This window comes from Colletotrichum costaricense, assembly GCF_030867565.1.
Source record: "Colletotrichum costaricense strain IMI 309622 chromosome Unknown Scaffold_30.1, whole genome shotgun sequence".
Lineage (NCBI taxonomy): Eukaryota > Fungi > Ascomycota > Sordariomycetes > Glomerellales > Glomerellaceae > Colletotrichum > Colletotrichum costaricense.
In genome coordinates, this window is record NW_026848259.1 from 146,517 (window position 1) to 162,746 (window position 16,230).

General features: G+C 25.9%; 1 protein-coding gene across 1 annotated transcript; it reads left to right on the forward strand.

Moving 5' to 3' along the window:
* Nucleotides 1-5,588: 5,588 nt before the first annotated feature.
* Nucleotides 5,589-6,099, forward strand: CCOS01_16421 (uncharacterized protein; the record flags this gene model as incomplete). Its single annotated transcript, XM_060464557.1, has 2 exons — nt 5,589-5,802; nt 6,014-6,099. Coding segments are annotated over 2 exons (300 nt in total), but the record flags the coding sequence as incomplete, so codon positions are not given.
* Nucleotides 6,100-16,230: the final 10,131 nt, after the last annotated feature.

Below are 16,230 nucleotides of genomic sequence, written 5' to 3' on the forward strand. Positions count from 1 at the left end.
CCGAGTATTATTAATACTCTAAAATCGCTATATAAAAATAAATTAAGAAGGATTAAAAAAAGAATTTAGTACTATTAAAAAAAATAAAAAATAGGGGGTAGTTTTTAACTATTTAGAGGGCGATTAATATATTATAATAGCGGGGTCGTTAGTATTTTAAGTTTAGTTAATATTAATAATTAATAATAGCTACGGCTAGTTATAGTTAGTTATAAAGTTTTATTAAAGTATATAATAAAGATACTTAATATTAACCTTAATAGACTAGCTTATTTATAAAGGTAAAGATAGCCCCTAATAAGGCAGACCGGACCCCAAAGGGATTCGTTACTTTATTTCTTTTATTAAAGTCGAAAAACGCTTTTTTTACTATTTATTATTATTACCTTATTATTATTACCCTATTATTATTACCCTATTACTATTACTATCGAATCGTTTATTTTAAATATATACTATTAAAATACTAAGATATTTAATTATTATTAATCCCTAGGACTTTCTTAATAACTAGAAATTAAATTTTATAAGTATTATACTAGAGGACCCCGGACTATAGTATAATTATTTTAAAAAATACGGATTAGATATTATTAAGTTAAAAATTAAAAAGAGGTATATTAATATAAATATTACCTTAATTAGTACTTAGCTTACATAATATAATAACTTTAAAATACTTAATTTATATTAGAATATTATTAATATTTTAAAAATATAATATAAAAATAGCCCCCCGATAGAGCAATCTGCCGGGGCCGTACCGTATATTACGTATTAAGGAAAACTAAGTATAATACGCTCTATACTTAATTACTAACTAAAACTCCTACCTTTTTACTACCCGCTTATAGGGCGAGCTTTATTTACTTTAATATATATAAAACCTCTTAGTACTAGCTTATATAAGTAGCTAAGTCTAGTATAATCTATTCTTTTATATAAATATTATTATTACTTAAGAGGTCTTATAAGAGCTATTTAAAGTATTAACTTATTACCTTAACTTTATATATTTTTAACTTATTTATTATAATTATTATAACTAGGTTAATAATAATATATTAGAATTTAATATTTATATTAGCCCGGCTATTTATAGTATTTATAATATTACTTAGCCGAATTCTATATTATTAAAAAGTAATTTATTATTCCTTAAGCATATTTATATTAGTTATAATAGCTATAGTATTGAGCTAGCTAAGGGCGCTTAGCCCGAGAGGAGTAAACTTATTAATAAGTATTTTTAGAGAGTTCTAGCCTACTAATTACTAACTATATACTAAGAGAGTAGGTTCTTATTAAGGTAGTATTTTAACTAGCTAACTTCTTAACTAGTTATTTAACTAGCTATTTAAGTAGTAGTTTATATATTAATAAATTTATTTAGTAAATCTATTTAGTAAATTTATTTAATAGATTTATTTAGTAAATTTATTTAGTTTAAATAGAGAGTAGCTTTAGGTAATATTAAAAATAATAAGGATAAAAAGAATTTTTATAAGTTTTAATATAATAAAAGAGTAGTAAATATTAGCCTATTTAGCCCTTTTTCTAAAAGCCTCTACGTTATTATTAAAGTTTAGAACCTCTATAGTTAAGGGCTGTTTTTAATTATTATAGCCGACTATTACGGCCAATTATTATAGCTAATTATTATGGCTAATTATTATAACTAACCTCTATTATTAACCTTTTTAGCTAGTGCTACTACGTAAAGGGTAGCTTATTTATTCTAAATTAAATAGCGGTTTTATATTAGAGTTTTGTTATCCGGGTAGTACTATTTGGCTATCTGAGTAATAATCCACTTTTTAAACTAATTAGAGCTTATGGCTATAAAGCTCGGGCTATAACCCTATATCCGTACCCGCTGCACCTATATACGGGCTACTTAGTATATACGGACTATAATTACGTAAGGTAGCCGCGGGTACGTACGGTCGTAATTACTTACGGTTATAATTGCCTACGGTTATAATTACTTATTAAAATAAATAATTAAATAAATAATTAAATAAGTAATTAAATAGGTAATTATAACTATAAGTAATTATAACCGTACGTACCCGCAGCTACCTTACGTAATTATAGTCCGTATATACTAAGTAGCCCGTAAGTAAGTATAGTAAGGTAAAGAAGTTTAGAGTTTAAATAGTAAGCTCTAATTAGCTAATAAAATGGATTACTACCTAAATAGCTAAATAATACTACCCGAATAGTAAAACTCTTATATTAAAATTATTATATTATATTTAGCGCGTACTTAGGATATATTATATATATTATATAATTAAAAAGTATATTATATTATATAATTTCTTTTAAAAGCGTAATCTTATTAAAACCGATCTTTTATACTTATAAAGCCGGAAAAAAAACTATTATATAGCTTTAAAAAAACTATTTATAATTATAATATTATTATTATTAATCTTTATATAGTGGTTTTTTTCTAACTTTATAAGCGCAAAAGATCGACCTTAATAGGATTACGCTTTTAAAAGAAATTATATAATACGGTATATTTTTTAACTATATAATATACGTAATATACCCTAAGTATACGCTTGACGTAATATAGTAATTTTGATACGAAAACTGCTATATAATTCGGGATAGGCAAGCTGCCCTAATATACCTAGTTTTCCTTAATACGTAATACACGGTACGGCCCCGGCGGATTGCTCCGTCGGGGGGTATTATTAATCTATAATTATAAACTTTATAAGAGGGAAAGTTTGAAAAGGTAAAAAATATTTTTAAAAAATAGTTTAATAAAATAATAAGAGTATTTACTAATATTATATATTAATACTATATAACTAATATCGAGAATCGCCCTAGTAGCTAGTAAAGGTAAAAATAAAAAATAAATAATATATTATAAGTACGTACTTAACGTAATATAATAGTTTTAATACGAGAACTATTATATAATTTAGGATAGGTAAGCTACCCTTTACGTAATAATACTAATTAAAAAGGTTAACGATAGAGGTCGGCCGTAATACTTAGTTATAATAGTTAGTTATAATAATTAAAGGCGGCCCTTAATTATAAAGGTTTTAAACTTGATAGCGACGTAGAGGTTTTTAAAAAAAAGGGCTAAAAGGGCTAATATTTAATTACTTTTTAAAGCTTATAAAGATTTTTATTATTTTTATTATTTTTAATATTACTTAAGGTACTCTCTATTTAAACTAAATAAATTTATTAAATAAACTTATTAAACGAACTTATTAATATATAAACTATTATTTAAATAATTAGTTAAATAATTAGTTAAGAAATTAGCTAATTAAAATGTTACCTCGTTAAGAACTTATTTTAAAAATACCCTTTAATAAATAACCTTTTCTAAAGCTTAATAAATTCTTAGGCCCCCTTAACGCCCTAACTATCGTAATTAATATAAGTATATTTAAGGAGTAGTATAGTATTTTTTAATAATACGGATTTAATTAGGTAATAATATAAATATTATAAATAACTAGGCTAATATAAATATTAAAATCTAATATATTAATATTAGCTTCCCTTTAGGGTCCGGTCCGCCTTATTAGGGGCTATCTTTGCCTTTATAAGTAAGCTAGTTTATTAGGGTTAATATTAAGTTTCTATTACGTACTTTAATAAGACTTTATAATTAATAATTCGCCGTTAATAATCCGTAATTATAAACTTTATAAGAGGGAAAGTTAAAAAAGTAGAAAATCTAAAAAAATAGTCTATCGAGATAGTAGGAGTATTTATTAATACTATATATTAATATTATATAATCGATATTAAGAATCGCCCGAGTAGCTAGCAAAAGTAAAATATAAAAATAAATAAGTTCTACTAGGGGGGCTGTGTCCCACTTTTTTAACTAATAGGATAATCGCGATTTTCTTAGCTAACTACGGTAAGTAATTAATTCTAACTTTTTACTACTAGTCTTATATAGAACCGGCTTACGTAAACTTATATAATTCGAAAATTATTCTAGTTTTTATTATAGTAATCGAGACTAGTACGAGATACGGCGGGTTAGGTATATTATACTCTTCTAATTATGTAGGGGTAATTAAGTTAATTAGTAATACCTCTTTTAAAAAGTCGTAATAATTTTACTTTTTATAAGTAGCGATAGCGAGGTTAAAGTAGGTAGGTTAAAGTGGGTAGGTTAAAGTAAGTAAGTTAAAGTGGGTAAGTAGAAGTGGGTAATTAGTAGTAGTAAAAATCGGTCGGAATAATTACTAGCCTCTTATTAGTTAAATTAGTTTAGGAAAGGTGGGATATAGCCCGCTTAGCTAACTAACACAGCCCCCTTAGTAGAACTTAAATAAATACTACTTATAACTACGTACTTTTTTTAAACCCCTCTATTTATAAGCTTTATTAAAAGCTTATTACTACGTAATAAACCTTTTTTAAAACCGTTTCTAAGTATAAGGTTATTAAGTTACGTAAAGTAGCTATTATTATTCGAGATATTAAGCCTAGGTCCCTTATTAAGTAAAAGGATATTAATAATACTTATTAATAAATTTACTTAAAAGAACTTAACGGTCGCTTTATTATTTAGTAATTCGTAAGTATTTTAATAAGTATAAAATATAAATATCGTATTTAATAATTATTAAAGGATCTTAATTAGCTTATAGGCTTTATTTAAACCTACTCTTAATATAAGATTATATAAAAGCGGTTTTTTAAAGTTATTAAGCTTAATAATATATATAAAACTAACTAATTTAAAATATTATTATTCTAAATAAGAATTAATATTTAAAAAACCTCTTTATCTTTTTTAAACTCTATTTCTTTTTTTAAAATATATCTTAATACTTCTTAAGTTACTAAGATTATTAATATTAACTCTTTATATAACTACGCTTTTAGCTTTATTTTAATAAAACGCTACGAGGGCTATAACTTTTTTATTAAAGTTTTGCTATTAGGGCAGTACCATTTGGCTATTAGGGCAGTAACCCACTTTTTAGACCAATTAGAGCCTACCGTCTATACTCTAAACTTTTTTAGCCCCGCTGCACCTACCCACGGGCCACCCGGCGGATGTGCGTCGTGATTACATAAGGCAGCTGCGGGCACGTACAGTTATAATTGCCTACGGTTGCAATTACCTACGGTCGCAATTGCTTACGGTCGCAATTGCTTACGGTCGCAATTACCTACGGTCGCAATTGCCCACGGTCGTAATTACCTACTTAATTACCTATTCAACTATCTTTTTTTAATAAGCACTTATAACCGTGGGCAACTGCGACCGTACGTGCCCGTAGCTACCTTATATAATTACGATACGTAATTGCGACCGTAGGCAATTACGCTAGGTGGCCCGTGGGTAGGTATAGCGGATACGGGTGTGGGGTGGTGGTCCGAGCTCTGTATTTGTAAGCCCTCATTGGTCCGAAAAGTGGGTTACTGCCCCAATAGCTAAATGGTACTGCCCCAATAGCAAAACTCTTTTATTAAGTTCGTTAAATTTATTTAAATTAAAATTAATATTAAGCGGCTTAAAATAGCTATTATTAATTTTAAAGATATTATAAAGTTAATAATAATAAAGGTTTAGCTTAATACTTAGCTTTAGTTTTATATTTTTTATATTAATTAGAACGTTAGTTTTAATATTAAGTATAAGTAAAAGGGCCCCGGTGGGCCTATTAATAAGCTTAATATTAATTATAATAAGAAGGTTATTAAAAATAAAACTATTTAGAACTTTAATAATAGGGCCCGGGCTAATAAGACCCTTAGTATTAGTTAATAGTCTTAGGAAATTCCTTATATTTGTTTTACTATTTTACCTTTACTAACTACTCGGGCGATTCTCGATATTAGTTATACGGTATTAATACATAGTATTAGTAAATACTTATACTATCTTATTAGACTTTGTTTTCGATTTTCTTCTACCTTTTAAACTTTCCCTCTTACAAAGTTTATAAATACGGATTAATAGCAATATTAGGCGCGGGACGCCACTAGAAATTCCTTATATACTTACTAACTTTTATTAAATATAGGCTTATATTATATATACTAATACTAAGGACGACTTTAACGCTACTTAGGACTACTTATTAATAAAGTTTACTAACTAGGACTTATTTTTAAAGTATATTATAAATACCTACCTCCCCCTATAATATTAATAAGCTAATTACTTTATTTTTTAATATAAGAACTTTGGTATTAAGACTAATAGTCCTACTAAGACTATTTATAAAGACCTAAAGTTATATATTATTAATAATAACTCTAACTTATATACTATTACTTAGGTAGTTAAGAAGATATTACGTAATAAGGCTTATATTTATAAAATAATAATAATAATAATAAAATCTCGTATTTATTATAAGTACCTCTACTATGACTAACTTAAACTTATTTTTAAAGAGGTTAGTTTAAAAATACTAAAATTAATAAGTACTTAGTATTAAAAAGCCCTTTTTTTATTACTAACTAAATAAAGTCCTCGCCCTCCTAATCTATTACTATACTTTAATAATTTTATAAATTAGTATTATTTCCTATAAATTATAAGCTACTGAATTATATAAAATATAAATAGCTATTTATAAAAATATATATTTACCCTCGTTAATAATTATATTAGCTATTAATAAGTTTTCTATTAATTTATAAATTATATTAATTTTACTATTAAATTAGAACGTTAAAAGTACTTTATTTAATATTAAAAACCTTATTAGTATTATTATTTTATATAAGCGCCTAAAGAATAAGAATATTATTTATTATGGTACTTTATTAACTCCTCTCTCCTTAGGGGCACTTACCTCTTTAAGGGTACTTATTTCTTTAGTAATACTAGCCTAGTTAATAATAAGGGTACTTAGATAACCTTATAAAGCTTAGAACCTAGTACTATAACTAGTTAAGTAGAGTATATACCGTAATTAATTAGCGTTTAAATATAATAATAATAATAATAAGTTAGTTTTATAAAATACATAGTTAATAATAATAATAAATAGAAGTTAAGTAATAAAAATAGAAAAAGCCTAGCGATTAGTAATAAAGAAATATAATAAATAACTTTAACTTTTTTTAACTTAAATAATATTAATAAAACTATAGTTTTAATAACTTAGTTAGTTAATTAAAGGCCGTAGTTAAAGAAGTTTTAATTAAAATTAATCAAAATTAAGATTTATTAAGATTTCTTAATTACTATAATAAAAACTAAAATAATTTTTAAATTATATAAGTTTATATAAATAGGTTTTATATAAGGCTAGTGGCTAAGGAAATCGTAATTATCTTATTAGTTAAAAAAAGTAGGACATAGCCCGCCTAGCTAACTAATATAGCCCCCCTAATAGAACTTATATTATATATTAAAAAAAACTAAGTATATTGCGCTCTATACTTAATTACTAATTAAAATAGCTCTTAACCTTCCCTTACTTTTAGCTATTTAGAAAGTAAACTATACTTATTTTAATATATATAAGACCTCTTAGTACTAGCCTACGTAAGTAGCTAAATCCTATATTATATACTCTTTTTTATTAAAAATTAAAAAGCCCTTTATATTCCCTTATATTTATAATATAGTCCGTATTAAAAGGATTTTTAGTTTTATAAAATATAATTTCTAAATTAATATTAATATATTAGATCTTAATATCCGTATTAGCCTAGCTATTTATAGTATTTATATCATTACTTAGCTAGATTTTATATTATTAAAAAGTATTTTATTATTTTTTAAGTATATTTATATTAGTTATAATAGCTATAGCGTTAAGCTAGCCGAGGGCGCTTAGCCCGAGAGGAGTAAACTTATTAATAAGCATTTTTAGCTTACTAATTACTAATTATATACTAAGAGTAGAGTAATAGTTTATATATTAATAAGTTTATTTAGTAGATTTGTTTAATAAATTTACTTAGTAAATTTATTTAGTTTAAATAAAGCTTTAGGTAATATTAAAAATAATAACCCCCTGACAAAGTAATCCGCTAGGGCCGTACTATATATTACGTATTAAAGACAACTAAGTATATTACGCTCTATACTTAACTACTAATTAAAATAGTTAACTAACTTAACTATTATTTTCTTTTTATTAACTCCTAACCTTCCCCTACTTATTTAGAGGGCGAGCTATACCTATTTTAATATATATAAGACCTCTTAATACTAGCCTATATAAGTAACTAGATCTTATATTATATACTCCTTTTTATTAAAAGTTAGGGGGCCCTTTATATATTCCCTTATATTTATAATATAGCCTATATTAAAAAGATTTTTAGCTCTATAAAATATAATCCCTAAGTTAATATTAATATATTAAATTTTAACTTCTATATTAGTTTAGTTATTTATAATATTTATATTATTACTTAGCTAAATTCCGTATTATTAAAAAGTATTTTACTAATTATTAAGTATATTTATATTAATTATAATAGCTATAGCGTCGAGCTAGTTAAAAAGGGCGCTTAGCTTAAGAGGGGTAAACATATTAATAAATATTTTTAAGTTCTCGTCGAAATAGTATTTTAACTAACGTCTTAACTAGTTATCTAACTAGCTATTTAAGTAATAGTCTATATATTAATAAGTTTATTTAGTAAATTTATTTAATAAATTTATTTAATTTAAATAGAGCTTTAGGTAATATTAAAAGTAATAAGGATAAAAAGAATCTTTATAAACTCTAATATAAAGAGTAATAAATATTAACCTATTTAGCCCTTTCTTTAGAAACCTCTACGTTACTATAAAAATTTAGAACCTTTATAATTAAAAAAGGCTACCTCTAACTATTATAACTAACTATTATAGCTAACTATTACGGCTAACCTCTACTATTAACTTTTCTAACTAGCGCCGCTATATAAATATATTACTTAGCGTATTATTAATAAGTAGCTAAAAAGGGCAGCTTACCTATCCTAGATTACGTAGTAGCTTTTATATCGAAATTACTATATTACGTTGAGCGCGTACTTAGGGCATATTATATATATTATATAATTAAAAAATATACTATATTATATAATTTCTTTTAAAAGCGTAATCCTGTTAAAGTCGATTTTTTATACTAATAAAACTAGAAAAAAACCACTATATTAAAAGCAATAAGGATAGAAAGAATCTCTACGAGCTTTAATATAAGTAATAAATATTAGCTTATTTAGCCCTTTTTCAAAAAACCTCTACGTTATTATTAAAGTTTAGAACTTTTATAATTAAGGGCCGCTTTTAATTATTATAACTAATCATTACGGTTAATTATTACGGCTAACCTTTATTATTAACCTTTTTAGCTAGTGCTATTATATAAATATATTACTTAGCTTATTATTAATAAGTAGTAGTAGCTTACCTATCTCGAATTATATAATAGTTTTCGTATTAAAGTTATTATATTACGTTAAGTACATACTTAGGGTATATTATACGTATTATATAATTAAAAAGTATATCGTATTATATAATTCTTTTTAAAAGCATAATCTTATTAAAGTTAAGTTTTTACGCTTATAAAGTTAAAAAAAAACTATTATATATAGTTTTTTTCTTTTAGCTTTATAAGTATAAAAATCGACCTTAATAAGATTATACTTTTAAGGGATATTATATAATATAATATACTTTTTAATTATATAATATACGCAATATATCCTAAGTATATACTTAACGTAATATAATAATTTTAATACGAAAACCGCTATTTAATTTAGGATAAGTAAGCTATTATAGTAATACTAATTAGAAAGGTCGATAGTAAAGGTCGGTTATAATAGTTAGTTATAATAATTAATTATAATAGTTAGCTATAATAGTTAGCTATAATAATTAGAGGCGGCCCTTAACTATAGAGGTTTTAAACTTTAATAATAACGTAGAGGTTTTTAAAAAAAGGGCTAAATAGGCTAATATTTACTATTTTTTTACTATACTAGAGCTTATAAAAATTCTTTTTATCCTTATCGCTTTTAATATTACTTAAAGCTACTCTCTATTTAAATCAAATACATTTACTAAATAAATTTACTAAATAAACTTATTAATATATAAACTACTACTTAAATAGCTAATTAAATAACTAATTAAGAAGTTAGCTAATTAAAATATTACTTTAATAAGAACTCAAAGATACCCGTTAATAAGTCTACCCCTCTCGGCCTAAGCGCCCTCGGCTAGCTTAATATTATAATTATTATAACTAATATAAGTATACTTAAAAAATAGTAAAGTACTTTTTAATAATACGGAATTTAGCTAAGTAATATTATAAATATTATAAATAAGTAGGCTAATATAAATACTAAGTTTTAATATATTAATACTAACTTAGTTATAATAATTATAATAAACGGGTTAAAAGTATATAAAATTAAAATAATAAACTAGTACTTTAAATAGCTTTTATAAGACCCCCTAAGTAATAATAATATTTATATAAAAAAATAGATTATACTAAACCTAGCTATTTATATAAGCTAGTACTAAAAAGTTTTATATATATTAAAATAAGTAAAGCTTATTTTATAAGCGGGTAATAAAAAGTTAAGAGTTATTAATAAAAGGGAGATAATAATTAAGTTAGTTAATTACTATTTTAGTTAGTAGTTAAGTATAGAGTATATTATATTTAGTTTTTTTTAATACGTAATGTATAGTACGGCCCCGGCGGATTGCTCTATCGGGCAGAAAAACTATTATATATAAACTACTACTCGTTAAGAACTTATTTTATTAAAAATGCCCCTCGATAGGTCCCCCCCTCTAAGGCTCGATAAATTAGGCCCCCTCGATACCCTAGCTATTATAGCTAACATAAATATACTTAAAAAGTAGTATAGTACTTTTTAATAATATAGAATTTAGCTAAGTAATAGTATAAACGCTATAAATAACTAGGCTAATAGATATTAAGATTTAATACATTAATATTAATTTAGAAATTATGTTTTATAGAGCTAGAAATCCCTCTAATATAGGTTATATTATAAATATAAGGGAATATATAATGGGTCTTTTAATTTTTAATAAGAAGGAGTATTTATTTTAATATTTTACCTTTACTAACTACTCGGGCAGTTCTCAATATCGTTTATATAATATAAATACACAGTATTAATAAATAATCCCACTATCTCGATAGATTATAAAAAGGAGTATATAATAAAAAATCTAGTTAGTTATATAAGTTAGTATTAAGAGGTTTTATATATATTAAAATAGGTATAGCTTACCCTCTAGACGGGTAGCGGAAAGTTAGGAGTTATTAATAAAAAGGAGATAATAATTAAGTTTATTAACTAATTTAATTAGTAATTAAATATAGAGCGTAATATACTTAGTTTTTTTTAATACGTAATATATAGTACGGCCCTAGCGGATTGCTCCGTCGGGGGGGTTATAAACTTTATAAAAGTCCGTACTTATCAACTTTATAAGAGGGAAAGTTAAAAAGTTAGAAAATCTAAAAAAAAATAGTCTATCGAAATAGTAAGAGTATCTATTAATACTATATATTAATATTATATAATTAATATTGAGAACCGCCCGAGTAACTAATAAAAGTAAAATAAGAAAAATAAACTTTATAAAAGGGAAAGTTAAAAAAATAAAAAATCTAAAAAAATAGTTTATTAAAATAGTAATAGTATTTATTACTATTATATCTTAATATTATATAATTAATATTAAGAACCGCCCGAGTAGCTAGTAAAGGTAAAATATAAAGATAAATTAATATTAACTTAGAAAATATATTTCATAAAGCTAGAAACCCTTTGGGGTCCGGTCCGCCTTATTAAGGGCCATCTTCGCCTTCATAAGTAAGCTAGTTTATTAAGGTTAATATTAAGTTTTTATTACGTACTTTAATAAGACTTTATAACTAACTATAACCGGCCGTAGTTATTAATAAATAGTTATTAATACTAACTAAACTTAAGACATTAATAACCCCGCCGCTATAATATATTAATTACTTTTTTAATAACTAAATACTACCCCTTACTTTCTTCTTTTATTTTATTTAATAATAACCTCTTTTTATTAATATTCCTATTTAATATACTTATTTATACTCTTTTTAAGCTCTTAATTATATTATTAAGTTTAGGTTTATTTATATTACTTTATTATATTAAAAAGGTGTTAATAAAAGTAACGCTTATTATAATATATCTATCTATTTTTTATAAGTTAATATTATTAATATAGTATTTATTAAATCGGTCTCTCTTTAGCTCGGGGTCGTTTAATATAATACTTATAAAATTAAATAACTTCTAGCTATTAAAAAAGCCCTAGGGGTTAACGAGCTATTAGTATTTTAGTATTTTAATAAAATATACTTAAGAGTAAGTAAATAGTTAGATAGTAATAATAATCGTAATAGTAATAATAAGGGAAGTAGCGTTTTTAATTTTAATAAAAGAAACGAGGTAATAAATATATATATATATATATATATAAGTAAAGTTAAAAGTACTAAGGTAAATATTATACTTATAGAGGTCGGTATTATTTAATAATAGTAATAAGGGTATTTCTAATACTACTATTATAAATTACTATACTTAGAAAAGTAGCTAACTTAGCTAAGTACGTAATAAGTTTATAAAGTAATAGCGCTTATTATCGCTATTAATAATCCGTAGTTACCCTTTAGGGTCCGGTCCGCCTCATTAGGGGCTAACTTTACCCTTACGAACAAGCTAGTTTACTAGGGTTAATACCGAGTTTTTATTACGTAATAAACTTTATAACCAATAATAGCTAGCTATAGTTATTAATATTAACTAAACTTAAAATATTATATAGTAGTTTTTTTTCCGGCTTTATAAGTATAAAAGATCGACCTTAATAAGATTACGTTTTTAAGGGAAATTATATAATACGGTATATTTTTTAACTATATAATATGCGCAATATGCCCTAAGTACGTACTTAACGTAATATAATAGTTTTAATATGAAAATTATTATATAATTTAGGATAAGTAAGCTACCTTATAGTAGCACTAGTTAAAAAGGTTAATAATAGAGGTCGGCTATAATAGTTAGCTATAATAATTAGTTATAATAGTTAAAAGCGGCCTTTTTTAATTATAGAGGTTCTAAACTTTAATAATAATATAAAGGTTTCTAAAAAAAGGGCTAAATAGGCTAATATTTATTTATTATATTAAAGCTCGTAAAGATTCTTTTTATTTTTATTATTATTAATATTACCTAAAACTACTTTCTATTTAAACTAAATAAATTTATTAAATATATTTACTAAATAAACCTATTAATATATAAACTACTACTCTATTCTTAGTATATAGTTAGTAATTAATAAGCTAGAACTTTTTAAAAATACCCGTTAATAAGTCTACCCCTCTTAAGCTAGGCGCCCTCTTTAGCTAGCTTAATACTATAACTATCGTAATTAATATAAATATACCCGAGGATTAGTAAAGTACTTTTTTATAATACGGAATTTAGCTAAGTAATAATATAAATATTATAAATAATTAAGCTAATATAAATATTAAAATTTAATATAAGAATACTAATTTAGAAATTATATTTTATAAAGTTAGAAATCTTTTTAAAATAGGCTATATTATAAATATAAAAGAATATATAAGGGGCCTTTTAATTTTTAATAAAAAAAAGTATATAATATAAGATTTAATTACTTACGTAGGCTAGTATTAAGAGGTTTTATATATATTAAAATAAGTATAGTTTACTCTCTAAATAGGTAGGGGAAAGTCGGGAGCTATTTTAATTTATAATTAGGTATAGAACGTAATATACTTAGTTTTCTTTAATACGTAATATATAGTACGGCCCTGGCGGATTACTCCGTTAGGGGGACTTAAAATATTATAACCCCGCCGTTATAGTATATTAATTACCCTCTAAATAATTAAAAACTACCCCCTATTTTTTCCCTTTTTTAATAGCTTTAGATTTTTCTTTTTAATCTCTCCGAGTTTTTTATTTTATTATAATAATATTAGAATATTAATAATACTCCTAAGTTTATTAAGTATATCGAGGCTATATTATATTAGTTTAGTACTAATAATAGTAATATTTATAAGGGTATGTACGTCTTTTTAAATCTTTAAATGAATAATAGCTAATTTATACTCTTTTGAATAATTTCTTTATAAATTAAAATTATTAAGTATAATACTAATAAGATCGAGTTACTAGCCCTTAAAATATCCCTATAAGTTAACGCGTTAGCGTTTTAGTATTTTAAATATTCTTAAAATAAACGGTTTAATAATAATAATAATAATAATAATAATAATAATAATAATAATAATAATAATAATAATAATAATAATAATAATAATAATAATAATAATAATAATAATAATAATAATAATAATAATAATAATAATAATAATAATAGCGTAATAATAATAAATAATAAGGGAAGTAGCGTTTTTTAATTTTAATAAAAAAAATAAAGTAATGAATATATATATACGAGTAAAGTTAAAATAAGGTAAATATAAGGTTAGCACTAACTATTCTTAATAATAATAATAATAATATCTCTAATACTACTATTATAAACTACTATTACTTAGAGAACTATAAACTTAGCTAAGTAAATATAAGCTTATAAAATAATAATATCGTACTTAATATTATTATTAATTTATAATTATAAATTTTATAAGAAGGAAAGTTTAAAAAAGTAAAAAATCTAAAAAAAAATAGTTTAATAAGATAGTAGGAATATTTATTAAAACTGTGTATTAATACTATATAACCGATATTAAGAATCGCCCGAGCAGCTAGTAAAGGTAAAAATAAAAAATAAATAGTTCTAATAGATTACTTTGAGCTAGGTACCATGATTAATAAAGGAGGGCCAGTGGCTTCATCAGATGAGGAGAGTCGATGGTGCTAAGGATGATACTGCGTGGCTGCCGGGTTTGTTACACGTCTCTTTCTAGGTTTCTTATGAATCTCAAGAGGAACCTTACTTAGGTCACCTCTTCTTTCCGAAATTCTATCAGTCCTAGTACACACGACACGATTCTCAGCACGTTGTGTCTCCCAAATACACGTCTCAGTTGACATTAGTTCTACGATACAGGGGGTTGAGAGCCAAATGGCAATGTCTCCAATACTAAGCAGACATGCTGGTATGCCGCACTCTGAACAAGATCGATATACTACCTCCAGCGAGATGTTCGTTACAGATACGGGTGGCACCGAACGCTCTGCAATTTCAACGTTGGCCGCACAGTTGCACGCGTCGGATTCATGGAAGCTTTGCCAAACATTTTAAGCAGAGCTGAAAACGGGTCTGGAGACGTGTTCGAAGGCACTTAACGAAGCTGGCCTCGATGCGGTAGCTGATCCAGCAGCTGCTGCCGTTGCTCCCGCCATGAGGCACTCGCATTCGCACACAGAGCTGCTAGACGTTTGCACTGACTCAGCATTATAGGTCTATAGACTGACCTTGTCTTCGCCAACCGCGCCGTCGACATCTTGTTGACCTCGGCATCCCGATCTAAGTATGACAGCGAAGTGTTGCGCAACTTTGCCGTACTGGAGCTCGCCGTACTGGGGCAAGTCGAGGACACCGAGTGGAGGCCGGCAACGGTGTTTACTCCTCGGGTAGTGATGGAAGTGATTTGGCTTCCCAGATTCTCGCGAAGAAGAAAACTGGGGCTCTGAGCGAACAGAAACTATGGAGACTCTACGAGGGATATTTCAAGAAATGCCTTGAAATTAGCAAGCTTGGACTGTCGATGGTGTGTAACAAGTTAGGCCTTTTGTCTGTGTAAGGCTCGATTGCATCTCACCCGGATAGCAGTGTGAGGTGTTCACAGGAGGCGGGATCATTGAAAACCAACATTATCCATCCCCACGAAAGCATTCACTCCGCGGCGCCGTTTATATGATTATTATCCCGGAGACAAGAGACGATCCGAAGCCAACGCCTAAGATCCCTTCCAGCGCTTTTTGACTGCCTAATACTCCATGCGGCACTTCGCATCTCTATCTCCGTCTTCAAAAGCTTCGCGGCAGCCCTTTGAGAAGCAGCTTCGGCCTGATGGAGCTTGGTGCGATTGAGTTTCTTGTCAACTCAACGATTTGCAGACGAGCTAACTTCACAGCGCGTGATGAAACTCCTTGACTTCGGGGATTCCATCGTTGACCGTCTCGCATATGCTGTACGACGCG